General features: G+C 39.5%; 1 protein-coding gene across 1 annotated transcript in view; it reads left to right on the top strand.

Moving 5' to 3' along the window:
- LOC122077860 (THO complex subunit 1) overlaps positions 1–16,961 on the top strand; it is a 44,044-nt gene that overhangs the window by 15,410 nt on the left and 11,673 nt on the right. Inside the window, exons 5-13 of the mRNA XM_042643761.1 lie at positions 3,782–3,927; positions 4,048–4,119; positions 7,423–7,495; positions 7,588–7,653; positions 7,857–7,903; positions 10,500–10,571; positions 10,710–10,835; positions 10,952–11,017; positions 15,580–15,758. Of these exons, the coding sequence (XP_042499695.1) occupies positions 3,782–3,927; positions 4,048–4,119; positions 7,423–7,495; positions 7,588–7,653; positions 7,857–7,903; positions 10,500–10,571; positions 10,710–10,835; positions 10,952–11,017; positions 15,580–15,758 (847 nt within the window). The remainder of the gene's footprint in view (positions 1–3,781; positions 3,928–4,047; positions 4,120–7,422; positions 7,496–7,587; positions 7,654–7,856; positions 7,904–10,499; positions 10,572–10,709; positions 10,836–10,951; positions 11,018–15,579; positions 15,759–16,961) is intronic.

Below are 16,961 nucleotides of genomic sequence, written 5' to 3'. Positions count from 1 at the left end.
GAGGGGGCCCTCGTCAAACTGGATGATGTCTGAAACCATATCCAACCTACTGAAACAGGAATTGTAGATGGCTTTCTCTCCCACCGAAGGACCCCAAGTGGGTGCCAATGGTCCAAGAACCTTGTGGAGGCACCATCATCAATCTAGGAAGTAATAACCTCAAGTATAAGAGGCATGAGTTTCAGAATCTTTCTCCAAACCCAGGAGGCATCAAAGGAGAAGAGACGGTCCAGATGGAGTCATTGTGGTGGAGGCAAGAATGACCCATTCAACCCCAATGCTCTTCCTCCTATCCGCTAGCTTCCGAATAAGATTTAAACTACATGCTTTATTGACATCTTTGATTCTTCTTAAGTCAAGGCCCCCTTCATTCCTAGGAAGGCAAACAGAGGACCAACTAATTGGGCAAAGAAATTTGGAAGATTCAAACCCCTTCCAAAGAAAGGTTCTCATAAGGGAATCCATCTTCAAAATAATAAATTGTGGAAGGCCAAAAATACCAAACCAGTAGATGTAGGCTGACTAAAGCATAGATATGATCAACTTAAGACGGCCCCGCATAGGAAAGAAGCTTACCCTTCCAATGTTGGAGCCTCTTATGCAAGAGATCCAAGGTATGGGAGCAATGGTGAGCAGTCAACTTGGACGGGGTCAAACAAAGGCCCAAATACTTGACTGGGAGACTACCCAAGGAATACCCAAACTTCTCTTTCAAGCTAGACTTAACATCTTCTAGAACCCCAGCTAGGAACAAGAGGGACTTGGAGAGGCTAATACAGAGGCTTGACATACTTGCATAATTTCTCAAGTAGGATAAAGTGGTCTCAACCAAAGGGATATGAACTTTGGAGAAGATCATGTGGTCATCAGTAAAAGGCAAGATGGGAGATCTTTGGAGCCTTGCATTTGGACATAGGAAAGACAAGATGCAGGTCCATGGTAGACTAGAGGCTTCTGGAAAGAGCTTAAAGGGCCAAAGTGAAGATATATGGGGAAAGGGGGGCAGCCCTGACATATACCAATAGAGGAGGCAAAGAAATAGGCAGGGCTACCATTAATGAGCACAGGGAAACGAGTAGTGGAAATTCAATGGTAGATCCAATTGACAAAGGCAAGGGGAAAGGCCATTTTGTGCAAGACACTGACAATGAAATCCCAAGATAAGAAATCAAAAGCTTTATGGATGTCAATCTTCATAAGAGCAGTAGGGGGATGGATTTCCTATCAAAACCTTTAACAAGCTCATTACATATGAGAATGATATCAGATATATTTCTGCCAGAAATGAAAGCAGATTGGTTGAGACTTACTAGGGAATCAAACACCAACTTGAGATGATTAGCAAGGACTTGACAATGAATTTGTACAAAAGGTAACAAAGGGAAATGGGTCGACAGTCAGATAAAGAGGACTAGAGGAGGCACCTTTTCCTTGGAATGAGCGAGAGGAAGGATTGGTTGATCCCTTTAACCTAGCTGGGGTCGAAGAAGAAACTTCGAATAGCCATGACATGGTTCAATTTGATGATATCCCAACAGGAGGAGAAAAAGCTCATACTAAAGCCATTCGGGCTGGGAGCTCGGTTTGCTTTGTGAGAGAGGACGGCCGAGAGGATTTCCTCTTCAAAGGAGATAGAATGGAGGGAAGCAAACATGGAAGAAGGGATAAATTTATTAAGGAAACCATTAGGGATATCAAGGGGGTAGGTTGTGGAGGAGAGGAGGGATTGAAAATATTGTAGAAGTTAACTGCTTCAGTTTTGATTTCATTAATTGAAAGTTATGCCTGAGAATGAATGAATTTTGATATAGCTGAATAAGCCACTACCCATTGAGACTTTAAGGGAGAGGAAACAGGGGGCCCTATACCATACATCCTACTGCCTTGGGACAACTGCAGGCACACTTCATTCCGCACCCCATTCAGCGTCTATTGCTGCACACTAATGCCGTTTGGATTCAAGAACAAAGGTGCACCTTACATGATAGGGATTGAAAAAATTCAATGTCCAAGATCTTCAATCAAGGACATGTTGCATGAGAAGCTGATATAGACGAACCATCACTGAGCAAAAGCTTGGAATTGGAGTAACAGTTGGTTCTAGCCTTCAAACACCTGTGGAAATAGGTGGCGTTAGAGTCACCAAGATTCAACCATCTAACTTTAGATTTTTTTTTGAAGAAACTCTCTTGGGCCAATAGGTAAAGGAGCTCTGAAGAAGCATAATTTTCATCAGAAGCCAGTTGATGTTATGAATATCAGTTTGGAGATGGGATTGGATATCTGAAAGCTGGGCATGTCAGTCAAGAACAATAGAGTAGATATTTCCAAAAGAGGAGGAATTCCAAAATTTAAGAGCACATTTGACGTTCCTAAGCTTTCTAGAGAAGACAATGAGGGGGGTAGAGGTTAGTGTGGGAGGACCATATATCTTAGAACTTGAACAGTTTGAGGCCAAAGGAGGTATAAGGCTGGATAAGGACAGTGATGGGGCAATGGTCAGAAATACCAAAGGCATCAAAAGGGGCATGGGAGGAGGGGAAGGAGGTAAGCCGGGCTTCATTATCCAAAAGCCTGTCAAACTTACAAGCAATTTGGGTGTCACTTCTATGCTTATTGTGCCAAGTGAACTTGAGGCCTGACTATCTCAAATCATCCGTTGTAATATCTTCAATGGACTCATTTGGCGCATTGACAGAGGGTGCATCTAACTGGCTACCTCCCTGTTTTTCATGAGCAAACCGCACCACATTGAAGTCTCCTCCCAAGGCCCAGGGAAGAGAGCCAGCCCGGAGGGCAATATAGCGAATATATGCCCAAAGGTTGATCTCTCCGAAGCGCAATTCGCAGCATAAATCGAGGTAAATAGAAAGCAAAAGTTTCCAGCAGGATCGTATATTCTGGGGTATTTATCCTGAATTTTGATGAAAAAATCCATAGAATGCCATACTATGCTGATAATCCATCAGTTCTAAGAAACTTCTGTAAGTCGAGATGTATTTAAATATGCTCTTCATTTTGCTGAAACAGATTTTGTGGCTTCCTACCCCATGTGTGAAGTCATGGGAGTTGGAGGAACTGATAATTCCTTCTTATACTAACAAACTAGTCAGTGAAAAAGAATCTTGGTGCTCTCACAGCAAGTTGCGTTGCTTGGTACCTTAGCGAGAAGTGAAAATGAGTATGAGAGATGGACTTATGGAGAGAGAAGAGGCAAAATAAATGGCTTGACTCTTCCTCTGTTTCAATACATTTCATATTAAATGGTTGAAGACAATAATGCCCCTAAGAGGCTGAATTATACATCTTATACCATATGGGCTATAATATTCTCCTCTACCATATGGGCCATAATATTCTCCCCCATACATTGGCTTCAACAGGCGTGATTTCAATTCAGGGTAGGGGATTTGGTGCAAATGCACCTGTAGAGTGTCTCCACTGGCACATGTTGTTATGATTTCTGTAAGAATGCTGTTGTACTCAGGCTATTTGCACTTTGAAAAAGAAGATATGTTGCCTCAGAAAGTATAGTTGTGCAAACTGCTAAAGTGTGCCCTTGGAGCACTTTGTATCTACAGGCACATGGGATTAGTAGTTCTTTTGTTTTTAGATAGTGAACACTACTGACTCACTTTTCAAAAATACACAAATCATCAATGTTTTGTCAAGAAATCTACCCTTTTCTTTGTTACTGCTCCTATTCCTTTCTAAATTTTCTGAGGGATTTTTCCTATGATCACATATTTTGTATTTTGATGTTCTTGTGTTTATTTTCTAGACATTGTTCTGCATCTTTGTGAGAGAGGCCATGTTGAGGGTGGTACGATATTCCAACTGCTGGAAGATTTGACTGAAATTTCAACTATGAGAGACTGCAAAGAAGTTTTTGCTTATATAGAGAGTCAGCAAGACATACTGGGGAAGGTGTGTTAACTTTTTCTGTTCAACTTTGTACTGCAATTTTTATCTAGTCATCTTTGTTGTGGTTAAGATTTATCATCTCCCTGCTTGACTATGACTAGTTTTTGCATTCATTATGTGCAGCAAGAATTGTTTGGGCGAGGGAAGCTTGTGATGTTGAGGACATGCAATCAGCTTCTTCGTCGCCTATCAAAGGTATTGTTCCTGTACCTATAAGTACATAATTTCTCAGTGAAGACTATGATTTGTTTCAACTTTGTAAGAAAGTAGGTCCATAAGTCCATTAGCTGTAAGAAAATCCCGATCTTTATAAAGAAAGAATTTTCTAATGAATTGATAGATTTGTAGTTGGGAACTCTTCACTGTCTGACAGCCATGTGGTCGCTGTCAAAGGGTTACATTGGCTGAGGAAGATCCCATTCGAAGGAGGAGGAAAGCTAGCTAGCCATCCAGCTGGCAAGCTCTGTCCTATACTGGTCCTCCACAGCTGACCAGCGAACCAGCATAGCAACCCCTTTTTCTGGTTCAGTTTTGCTACTTCAGAACCAGACCAGATTGGCCATCGAACCAGCTGTATTTTCCCTTTATTATGTTTTCTTTATTGTCTTCTAGAAGGCCATCTACAGCAGCAATCGATGGAGCAGTCCAGCAGCTTCCAGAAACTCGTGTTACTGTTCACGTGAACAGTATTTTCTGCCTTTTGTTTTCTTATGGTTTGACTTGGTCAACCATGGGTTTGAGTGAAGATCAAGTCTTCTAGAAGAGTCCTTATTGTTCTGTTAGTTTCTTAGTAGACAAGTTAGTAGTTAGTTGCCTAAGCTAGTTAGTTTCCTTTTTTAGTTTGTTTCTAAATTGTAAGGCTGTACCTAGCCTATTTAAAGAGACCTTTGTAATCAATTTGAAGGAATGAATGAAGTTTATTTTGAGATGGCTTATGCTATTTTGCTGTGGGATGCTGCTGGGTGAGAGGCCCTAGGTGAGATGCCTAAACATGAGGGGTGAGATGCTCAAAACCTATCCTTCTTCTTCCCCCTTCTTAACCCTCATCAGTTTCTCTTTTTTTCTTTCGTATTTTCCGTTTTAGCCTTTGTGAGAGAGTGTTTGAGAGTGATTTGAAGTCTAGAGGACCAGCCTATAGATCATCTAGAAACACCCACAGGTCAAGGATCGATTTCTCCATTGTTAGAGTTTTGGAAACTTGGATCGAAGTCCAGATCTCCCAAACCAGCCAGCTGTTCAAGCTCATCTTTTGAAGGACACCTAAACAAGTTACAAGGGATTTTCACTCCAATTTTGAGGATCATCCAATGCCGGGAACCCTAGTTTTCAAAGAGTGGACAAAAGTTTCCTAATTCATGTCGACAGCTCAACTCTCAATTCAACCATTGGAATTGTCTCATCTTTTGAGGGTTTGTTTAGCACCACAAGAGGAGCATTCGATTAAAATTTGAGCTCCATCAGAGACTCCTACAGCCAACCGCAGGCTTCCTCAATTCCTCGTATTTCAGCCAGATTCGAACTTTGGTTCTAAATCTGATTTCATTTTTGAATTTGTGGGATCCTAACTGGGGTTGGGTAGTTCCTACGTAGGCTTACATCAGGGCATTCCTGAAATAGAAAGTATAGAGTGCAAGTGCATGAAAATTGTTCTTTTTCTTTCTTATTTAAAATAGGGAGAGAATGAAAGGTTCTTGATCTTTTGAAACTGCTTTATTGCATGTTTCACATTTACACATCTCTATAAAATTGCATGTTTCACACTTACACATCTCTATAATTGAGGTCTACTATTGTAGATAAGAACTGTTGAGGGAAACTAACTGTAAACTACCCGAAAATTAGTTGTTGTCAAAAAGCAAACTGAAATTATCAATCTTACACCCTTATATCTCCTCTTAACCCTATAATGAGACAAAGTACCCCCTAATACCATTGCTAACCAAGAACAGAATGGTCTTCTAATAAAAGAGAGAAATAAGACTCAAAATACCGAAATGCAATAGGACAACTCTAAACCAGACTTGCATGAATGAAGAAAACCTCCCGAAGGGCTTCACCTTTTATACTTGGACTTAACAGTCTTAATGAAAACCCCAGAACGACATGAACCACCCAGTGGAAGATCAGGATACGAAAATTTAATGGAGACAATGATGCAGATTCATAGTGAGGAGAAAGAAGGTTTGTGATTCGGGTAATACACCTGTAGATCTGGTTTTAAGATTCGGGTAAAAGATTTGATTTGAATATCATCTAGAAGATTACAGGAAGATTATGTGAAGATCTTCTTTAAGAATACAAAAAGATTGTGTGGAGAATATCTTGCTGGATATTCCAGCTGCCTTTTGGCAACCATAGGCTCCATAATTGTCAAGGCGTTGCCTAGGCATCCAGGGTGAAGATCTTCTAGATGTTTACGAAAACTGCGTAGAGAATTTTCCGCTAGATATTCCAGCAGCCTTTTTGGCAACCATGGGTTCTTATTTTGTAATTTTTTTAGCAATTAAATACTTTAGTTACTATTTTTACGGTTACTAGTTACTTTCTATTTTGGTGACTCTTCCTTAGCCATAGAGAGTTACTATTATTGTACAGGACCCTCCTACCATAATAGAGGTTTCCAATTTTTTTTTTTTCATTGAGAATATAAATAAAAAGAGAGGGATTGTACTCTAGCCAACTACTATAGACAAAAGAAAGATGATAACTTTATGTTGTTTTTCCTTGTGACTTGTGAGTTGCAAGATGGGGTGTGAGATACAGTTGAAAGGTGAGAGGCTTTGCATGATCAGTGTGATGCTGATAGAGGCTCAGTGGGGATTCCCAAGTCATCAATCCTGCTGGAATTGACTGATTCTTTCCCTTGGTTGAGATCAACTTTGCATTAGATAATTATCTCAAGAGCCCTCTTTTCTCCCCATCTATTCTCTGTTTTCACTATGCTGATCGGATCTGGTTCGCCCATGCATTTCTGGCCTAGCTTGGCTCTCTTGGATAGCTCTAATGAATGTAAATAATCTCGAGCTTCAATCACAGTGAGAGTCTCTATATTCTTATGATCTTTGCCTTTCAATGATACTATGGCTGGTTACTGGTTAGAGATTCACAGGTTGGTGGTATATACAGTAGTTTGATTTTTTTTTCCTTTCTCAGATAAATAAATTGCGAGATATGTAGTTGTTTGACTTTAGGATTTTTTTTTTTGATAGTTCAATGATATTTAAGGCTCATACTGAGGTATATAAATACTTTACTGTGTTATATAAAGCTCTTGAATTATCTCCAGATTTTGAAAGGATTGGTTAAAGAATAGGGAGGAAAAATTTTGAAAGATACTTAGTTGTCCTAAATAAAGTTTTCCTCAGAGTCAGAGTTTTTAGTTCTTTTGTATGGTAGAAATATCTTGATGTCCTCTTGATCACCAATATCAATGAAAGTTGGTTTGTCCCAAGTCCTTTGGAATTTCTGTTAACGAACTGATAACAATCTCACTTTTAGGCGAATGATGTGGTATTCTGTGGACGAATTATTATGTTTCTGGCTCATTTTTTCCCATTGTCAGAACGTTCAGGTAGTTGATTTGAACTTTCTAACTTATCTTCCCTTTTTTTTTTTTTTTTTCCATGGATCTTATTAGTGTACCTTTTTCGCTGGTGTATGCAGCTGTGAATATAAAGGGAGTTTTTAACACTTCGAATGAGACAAAATATGAGAAGGATGCTCCTGATGGTACTCCAATCTAATGCAACACTTAATTAACAAAGTTTTCCTTTATATTCTCTTCTTGCTTCTATTTGCGGTTTTTGGATGGCTTCTATGTTTCCTCTGTCTAATACTAGTCTAATATTCCCTTCTCGTTTCTATTTGCAATTTTTGGATTGCTGTTCTGTTTCCTTCGTCAGATACTAATAGCTTCTATTGGAGATTTTCAGGGATTTCTGTTGATTTCAACTTTTACAAGACGTTTTGGAGTTTACAGGTCAATAATGCTATTCCTTTGCCTCCAATAAGGGGAACCTGTAGAATAATTATTTGTTTCACTGTGTTTTCATACATTTTTCTTGATATGGAACTGTTTCTGCTCAGTTTATTATTTTGATTCAGCATTTGGTTAATATAGTTGAGCACCCCTAGAGAGAAATTTCTAGATGGGCACCCTGGGTACTGTTATCTTCCATGTGGCAGTTTATTTAGTGCTGAAACGTTATGAACAGGTTGTTAACATCACCTTTGACTCATGTGGTAAGTTTCAGTCCAAAAGCATTAAACTATATGGCATTATCAGTAGCTCAATTCTGGTCAAGACTCAATATTTGATTAGTGGGGGTCCTGGGGGAAAAGATTCAATAAAAATGGCGGAGCAACTGGTTTAGTTGGCATTGAAAGTTGACAGATGGCCAATCTACAAATATCTAATGGTAAGAATTTCTACATCAGACCTACCTTATTTTCGCAGGTGGAGATACCAAGATAACAACATTCACAAGATGATAGGCCATATGGTTGAGATTGGAACATGGCTTATAAAATTTGACATGTCGATAATCCAAGAGGTTAATTATCGTTCGGATGGTTTGATTGGCCATTCTAGCTTCCACATGGCAGAACCGTGCCATTCACCTCAAGTATTTTTCCATTTTAAATATGTTTAACTTCTGACCTTCATGGATAACAGTAGAAAACTCTCGCTCTCGCTCCAGAAACCCTAGCGGGAGAACTGGGCTGCTCCCCCCTCCTCTTCTCTCCCTCTCCCTTTGCCTTCTCCCCCTCTTTTCTCTTCTCTTCTGAATCCCTCCCTCCCTCCTCCTCTGCTCCATAGTTGTTACGGCGACAAGGCGAACCAAGGCGGTGGAGGGTTGTCTAAGTGCTTAGGCGAGAAGGCGCCCGCCTTAAGGCGAACAAGGCGAATAAGTGTTATTTTTTATTTTTCCTATTTTCTAACATTATTTAGTAAGTTATATATACCTTGTATTATAAAAAAATCAAGATTAAGCCACATCAAGTCATTAAAAATCAACATTTAGCCACATCAAATCATATAAAAATCAACATTTAGAAAAATGCTCTTATTCTATAATAAGTTTGACTGGTCAAATGATCTTATTTTTACATGAGACTTTTTGTATTAGTTATAACATAAAACCGGCTTCCTAACAAGTCTAAGATTACTTGAATCTGAGTTGCAATGACAAAGTTATGCTTCAGTCAAACTTATTTTTAAATGTGCGAGTACTGTTAAAATCGCTTGAATGAAAATAATTTTATGAATATCAAAACAAAATATTTTTTTACCTGACTTTTGGTTTTTAGCAATGTTTTAATATGATATAATTTATAAAATTTTCATAATTGAGAAAAACCCTAGCATTTAAAAGTTGAAAATCGTCCCTATAACCAAAATCCAGTTTTTGTTCTTGGACTGGAGGGTTGACTTTTTATCCTTTTGGAATTTGATTTTTAAACTATTTTTATTGGATTTAAATAGGGGGTATTTGCTTATTTATGAATAATATCTTAAGTAAATGAAATAAAAAATTTACTTGAATGATATTTGGCATAAATAAGTGCCCGAAACACAAGGCGACATGCAGTGCAACAAGGCGGCTGTCATCTAGGCCCTAGGCAAACCACCTGGATGCCTAGACGACGCCTTGACAACTATGCTCTGCTCTTCTTTGCATCTCCCCTCCCCTCTCGCTACTTCCTCTTCTTCTCACGCCCTCTTCCTTCTGCTCCCTTCTTCCTCCTCCTCCTCCTCTCTCCCTCTCCCTCTCCCTCTCCCTCTCCCTCTCCCTTCGCCTTCTCCCCCTCCCTCTTCTCTTCTCTTCTCTTCTCTTCTCTTCTTCTCCTCTTCTCCCTCCATCCCTCCCTCATCCACTGCTCTTCTCCCCCTTCCCCCCTCCCTCCTCCCTCCTCCCTCCTTCCTCCTTCCTCTTCTTATCCCGCCCTCTCTCCTCTTCCTCCACTCCCTTTCCCTTCTTCTCCCTCGCTTGCTAGTGTCGGTCATCGGAGCATGGTTCAAGGTCGGTTATCTCGATCGGTGTCAAGGCTGCTGCAACCACTCGGCTCGTCTTCCCGCCGGCGGCCTGCCCTGCTGGGCTTGTTGATGACTTGGTGCTGGCCCCTTCGAGGCCACGTCCTCTCCCATAACAAACTACTAAGTATAACCTCTATCTCTACTAACATCACATGTGATAATGGACTCAGTAACTACAATGCTTAAGAATATAATTACTACCCCCATTCATGATAACCCACGCATTTAACAACTGAATGTTTATTTGAATGCCTTTTTTTTCTTGGTAAATTATTTGGTTGCCCATCTCACTGGCATTACCCTCTGTATTTGTAATAGTCATGTTATCTATGCATGTGCTAATAATTTCGGTTACATTTTGTTACCAACTAATTTTATGGTGTGTATCTTCTGGTCCACCTAAGTGGTGGGTCGATCAGTTAGGCAACGATAACGTGTTTTGTATTCCAGCAAAAGTCTTTAATTTTCGAAGATGCTTTTAATTGTAGTGTTTTGCCCCCTTTCCCCATCTTAAACTTTTGGCTTGATTTGTTTTCAGGAACATTTCTGCAATCCTGGTCCCACAACACTTGCCCCAACCAAATGGCAGAAATTTGCATCAAACTTAATGGTATATTTTTTCTGCCCAAAACATGTTCTGGCCAATTTTTTGGCCGATGTCCTACTGATGTTTTTGTAGAGATGAAAGAACAGTTTGATCTATGTTATGGTCAAGTTAAATGATTCCATTGAACTGTGACATGCCTAGGTTGTGTTAGATACCTTTGAAGCTCAGCCTTTAAGTGATGATGCTGGAAATACAAACAACCTCGAGGAAGAAGCAGCAACGTTCAGCATAAAATATCTTACAAGCAGTAAACTAATGGGCTTAGAGGTAAATGGGGTTAAAAGATTCATTCGATCGGGTTCTTGTAGAAAATGCACCGTCCCTTTGGGTTTATTGTCATTATAGTCACTTCTTTTTTGCATTATTTTTTGTTCTATCATCAGTTGAAAGATCCGAGTTTCCGACGCCATATTCTTGTCCAGTGCCTTATATTGTTCGATTATCTAAAGGTGATGATCCTAAACTGCTATTTTTCTCCATTTTTGGAAACAACTCTTACATTGGTTCTATCAACTTGCTGGTGGCTGTGAACTTGTTATATAGTCTACTGCGCTCTTGGTTATTGATGTTAGAGGTGGTGTAGGTAGTATGAAGTGTTTCACATGTATGCGGGAGCATGTGCTGTTAAATTCCACTTTTATTTGTTTCTATCCATTCCATTATGTCTACTTTCTTGTTCCCAACATTATTGCTAACATAAATACTATCCTGGAACAACTTGAATCCTACGTTGTGGGGGACATGGCTTTTTAATCTTCCTTCCCATGTCAACATGTGTGACGAAGACACACATGTCACCAGAGCTAGACACACGGTTGGACATGGTTTCTCTGAGTTTCAAGCGAGGAATGGGGAAATGGAAATGGCCTAGGGGGGTTGGAAGAAGGACCACTGGTGGCCAAACAGAAGAATAGGGAGGAAGCTAAAAAAAGGGGGACAAAAAGGAAAATATTCTAGAAGGGGAAGAGGAGGAGCCGGAGCAGGAGAAGTTGGAGAAGAAAGAAGTGGCAATCTGCCAGAAGAGGTAGAAGTAGTGAGATAAGGAGGAGAAAGAGAAGGATAGGGTACTTAACTGATACAAAAGCCCTAATTATTGGGATGACTGAGGGTTCCTGCATCACCTTGGCTGACGGCTATGGCTCCTTTAATGAACTTGTCGGAGGCTCCAGCTTCTGTGACAAACTTGTTGAGAGAGAGTGCCCTAAATTTGGGGCTCATTCTTACATAGTACTTTCTATTACTAGATTTTCCCTGATATTTATTTCATTTACTTAGAAGTCCCATGTTCTCTCTTCCTTGATTATGTAGATAACCCTCAATTTAGTTTCATATACATCTAAATTTCTGCCGTCTAATATCAATGAATTTACATCTACCTCCCAATATTACCGGATTGTATTTAATTCCACATTTTAACTTATTTTCATTTAAACCCCCTGTTACAATATATATATATATATATCACTACTGTTTTTGTTTATTTGCATCATATTGCCAGTATCCCGTGTCTAGGTTTCCGAGATTTGCCGTGTCTGACACTCCATGCCAGTGTCAACTTATGATTCTTGTTTCTGTGTCCACACATCATACTTGAAACTAGCTAAACCAGATGACAAACTTTTCCAAGCTGTTTTTATTTAAAGTTTCGAGTCTGATATTATTTGGCCTCAAAAGCGGGGCTAAGGTTCCTGCATGCCAACTATAAAATCTATGTGGCAACTCGGTTAGCACTCAAATTGAGAGGACACTGTCCACATTATCATCTTCTTGTGTTGAATTTGAGACTGATCTGGCTCTCTTCCTGTCATTACAATGCTTTGGAAATTGTTTGAAAAAAATTCTTTTTGGGACTGTTTGAAATTTGAACACAGGGACCATTGGGAACACAAGGAAAAATCCCGTGTGAGTTGGGGCATGTGGTTGAGATAGGCCACCAAATTTTAACACATGTAATTCTAGGGAACTTCCCATCTATCTGAAGTTTAGATCGCCAAATCACCACGTCTACGTGGCAGTAAAATACCCAGCACGTAGGACAGTGTTACCCACTTGGTCTGTAGAAGAAAATTTATGCGGTATAGAAGGATTTGTATTTTGTTTTTTAGTGAAGTTGATAGTGCAGGTTCCTTTCAATGTTGAGGTTAAGTATTCTGATGCAGATCGGAGAGATGGATCTGCTGGTGGTGGGTTTTCAGACCACATGTTTGAGAGAAAAGAGACTATTGGAGGCAACAACCTCATTTCAAAACCAAATTAACCTTATTCCATTCATTCAATTGTGTGTGTGTGTGGGGGGGGGGAGCTATGCCTCCTAAAATGTATTTATAACTGGGTGACAGACTTTAAAATGGAAATGAAAAGCAAAACAGAAACTAATAAAAACACTCCATGTGTGGACTATTGGAGTAGTCCCTTGCTTGACTCACTAACTGAATAATAAAAAAATAAATGACCAGCCAATTAATATTTTCTCCCTCCCAGTAGTAGGCTATAAAGGAGTCCTAAGTTGAGTTGAACACTAGAACTGAATTACGACAACTTAATCAAATAAAGACTCTTAAGTGACTCCCACAATTAAAATAGTGATTAGGCTCCTCAAATGTAGCCATGGTTGGTCACTTGGTTGGATACATGAGATTCCAGAAAATCTAGAAATTCTGGTGAGAAAGGTGTTGAAGAAGCTTTCAAACTGGGCCCCATGAGTTGGATAAGCTCTATGTAAACTACTAACAAATACTTTTAACCATTGGGCCACACAAACAAATAAAAACTAATCTTCTCTTATTTAAAAATAAAAATTATCATATAGTTTCTTCAAAAACAACATAGCCTTATCCCAATTAAAATGGGGTTGGCCACATGGATCTTTGTTCTCCAATCAGTTTTATTCGAAGTCATACATGATACAAGGCCAAAGCTAAGCATGTCTTTCCTCACCACTTCTCCTATGGTTATTTTAGGCCTACCCTTGGCTCCTTTGGTTCCCACAATCTGAATCAAGTCACTCTTCCGTACTTCGGCATCTGTAGGCCTCCGTTGGATATGGCCATGCCACCTCAAACGTCTCTCTCTAACCTTATCATGAATTGGAGCTACTACTCCCAACCTAGCTCCTATAGTTCGGGCACATGATATTATAATGCTCTCAATTTTTAAATACAAATCCATGACATTTATATTGAGATCAAACCATGTCAAGCACAACTGACCTTGCCCCTACTCTCTCATATGTTTCTAAGAATCTGGTTTTTCTTTGCTTCTCTCTCTCTCTCTCTCTCTCTCTCTCTCTCTCTCTCTCTCTCTCTCTCTCTCTCTCTCTTTCTCGTGCTCTTATAATCTTTATTTGAGTTTATGTTGCAGTAGTACCTGGGCAGATTTGTGTCTGGATTCAGCTTTGGGTAATGACAATGTGATGTTAATAGTTTGTCAATATCTAGAAATGAAGAATTCATTTCGTTGAGCTTTTAGTTTGTCAATATCTATAGTAAGAGGTTGGAAAAAATTGAGTTCTTTAACCATTCTCTTGAAAGCATTGTAATATTCTGGTAGAGACTTGCTAGAATGACGAAATTGAAATAGCTTCTCATAGAGATCATAGATACGAGTCATCTTCTTATCCTAAGAATACGTTTCCTTCAGATCATCCCACACACCTTTAACAATAGTGTGGAATGTGACATTGGCAGCAACATCTGCTTTCATACTATGTCACAACCAAATAAGAATTATTGCATTATCCTTCATCCGATCACCATTTCCTGTATCATTTGACTCAGGAGGACCAAAGGTACTAAACTGAAGTTTATCTTTGGTCATAAGATAAACCCTCATTGCCTGAGCCCAGAGTAGGTAATTCGAGTTCCCTTTGAGCTTGATAGATGTAATTTGGACATTCACATTATCCAAAAAAGGGGTAATAGATTTGGTCTCAGCTATGAAGAAACAATAAACAAAAATAAAGTAATAGAGGTAGGAAAAAAAAAAAAATGATAACCCTTAGGGTTTTGATGTAGAGGCAAGAATCGTATCACATGTCTATAAATCTCTGTAGAACCATAGAATATGGAGTTCTAGTATGGAATAACAGCAACTAAACACGATCCATCCATAGAAATCAGCAAACCAGCCATTAGAGATATAGAGAACAAAAATAGAGTATTGTTAGGGTTTTCCTGATTAATCGATTTTGGACAGAAAGTGGGTGATATCAATCCTTGGTCTTCAATCTTCAGTTCAGCAGCATAGTGTCACAGTATAGATACGAACCAGACACTCCATTAATGAACAAAGGAGCGATTAATCCATAGAAGATGCAGCAGTAGGCGGCTGCACACCAGAGAGGTTCAGTGTGAAAAGGAATCCAGCGTAGATGGATTGATGAAACCTAGGTTTGATCACAAAAGCTCTGATGCCATGTTACAATTCCAGAATCCTGTAATCAATCCAAGAGAAGAAGAAGAGGAGAGAAACCGAGAAGCACAAACAGCCTCCAAGGATGTGGGAAGACAGCTTGCGGCCAAGGTTGGAATAACCTGCTGCAGGCCTCTCCCTAACTATTTATATTAATCAAAGAAAAAAAAAAGATCACAGGACTGGAATATCCCTGTACTCTACGCTATACACTAAACAATGTAAAAGCCCTCAGTTAGACCAAAATACCCCTGGAGCTCAACAATATGCATCAATGATCTTTCAAAATCTGCAAGAAGATGTTCGTTTTTGTGATTAGAATATAGTAGTTTCAAGTTCTCTATGGTGTTTATGTCTAAGTTTTGAACTAACCAAAGAGAAATTCAATTAGAATTGAGGCTCTACTTAGTGGATGCATTATACTTAGAATTTCTATCCTATATTTAATGCACATAATCCTTTGTTCATCACTTCTTTGCTGAAAAAAAAAATCCAATTTAGATGTTTGTTGTTGGTTGATGGGTTGGTCTAATACTTCAGATGCATTCCATGCTTTGATTTCTATCAAGTAGATGATGGAGTTGTATTTATCTGATTTTAGGCCCCAGGGAAGAATGATAAAGATGGACCGTCCGAAAGCATGGTCAGCGTTTATTTTATTATAAGTTTTATTGATTTTCGTATGATTTTATATTGTACTCATATATCAATTCTCAATGCTTGTGGTAAATTCCAATTTTGCTTGCTTTTTTTCTTTTTCAAATGTTTGTATTCTACCATGTTAGATTAGTGGAAAAAAATCCAATTTTCTTGCTTTTTTCCTTTTCCAAGTGTTTGTATTCAACCATGTTAGATGTGTGTGTCTAGTATTCAATCAAAATCCAGTTAAGTATGTTCATGGAATCTTCTATGTAAAGGATTTTGGTTGTTGCTAGTTTAACATTAAACACCGGTGGTTCTTCACTTCCTACTGGACATCTTGCACTTCTCACTGCTATTTATCTATCTGATAAATGTTGCAACTGATTTGGGAAATTTGGCAAATGATTTTTCACTTTTACAGTTTCTTACACTGCTGATCATATTTTGAAAATTTACAGAAATTCTTTAAGAATTTGTTGAGTTCAATAAGTCACTAATTTTTATTTTTTTTTGGGGGGGGGGTGTTTACTCCGGTCTTCTTAGCTCCGGACTCTATTTGGAAACTTCTATTTTGTCTAATGCCTTCTGGGTCTAGCGCAAGATTTGTCAAGTCGGTCTCTTGTCGTTGGGGGCCATTGGTTCCCGGTTTGATGATGGTGCCTCCAGCTCTCTTTGGCTTGACCAGTGGCACCCCCTAGGAGTCCTCCTTCACACGATTCCTACTAGAGCAATCTATAGCTCGGGTCTCACAGAGCACTCTATGGTCTCTGACATTATTAGATCTCAATCTTCCCCCCTCCCTCTTCCTGGTCACCTCCTCTCCTTTTCTTGCTTGTGTGTGGAATGCCCTGCCTTCCATTGCCAAAAGCCCCCTTGATAGGGAGACACCATTGTTTTGTCTCCCGACTCCTCATGTGTTTTCAACTCTAAGGTGGCTTGGGACTTCATTCAATTGTGGGGCTCTCTTGCTTCTTGGTGTAAGATTGTCTTGTTCAGACCCACATTCCTCAAAATTCACCATCTGGCGGGCTCTATCCAACTGCTTCCAACTCAGTCCCTTTCTCATCCACCGCCAGATCTTTGTATCCCCATTATGCAGCCTCTATTGGAATGGAATGGAATACACCGATCACCTTTTCTTTGATTGCCCCCCCCCCTCTCCTTTTCCATTTGGAAAGGGGTCCTTGTTAAATGTTGGCCAAGATGTTGTAGGATTCTCATCAAAGGGAATGGTTGTGGGTGGATATGACCTTTGCTGGCTCTTGTATTTGTTCCTTTTACTTCTATTTATTCCTCAAGGAATAGGCATATTGCTGTCTTTTGGGATCTCCCCCCCCCCCC

Source organism: Macadamia integrifolia, chromosome 5, assembly GCF_013358625.1.
Source record: "Macadamia integrifolia cultivar HAES 741 chromosome 5, SCU_Mint_v3, whole genome shotgun sequence".
Taxonomy (NCBI): Eukaryota; Viridiplantae; Streptophyta; class Magnoliopsida; order Proteales; family Proteaceae; genus Macadamia; species Macadamia integrifolia.
The sequence above is the reverse complement of the archived record's forward strand: the minus strand, read 5'-3'. Positions and strand labels throughout refer to the sequence as shown.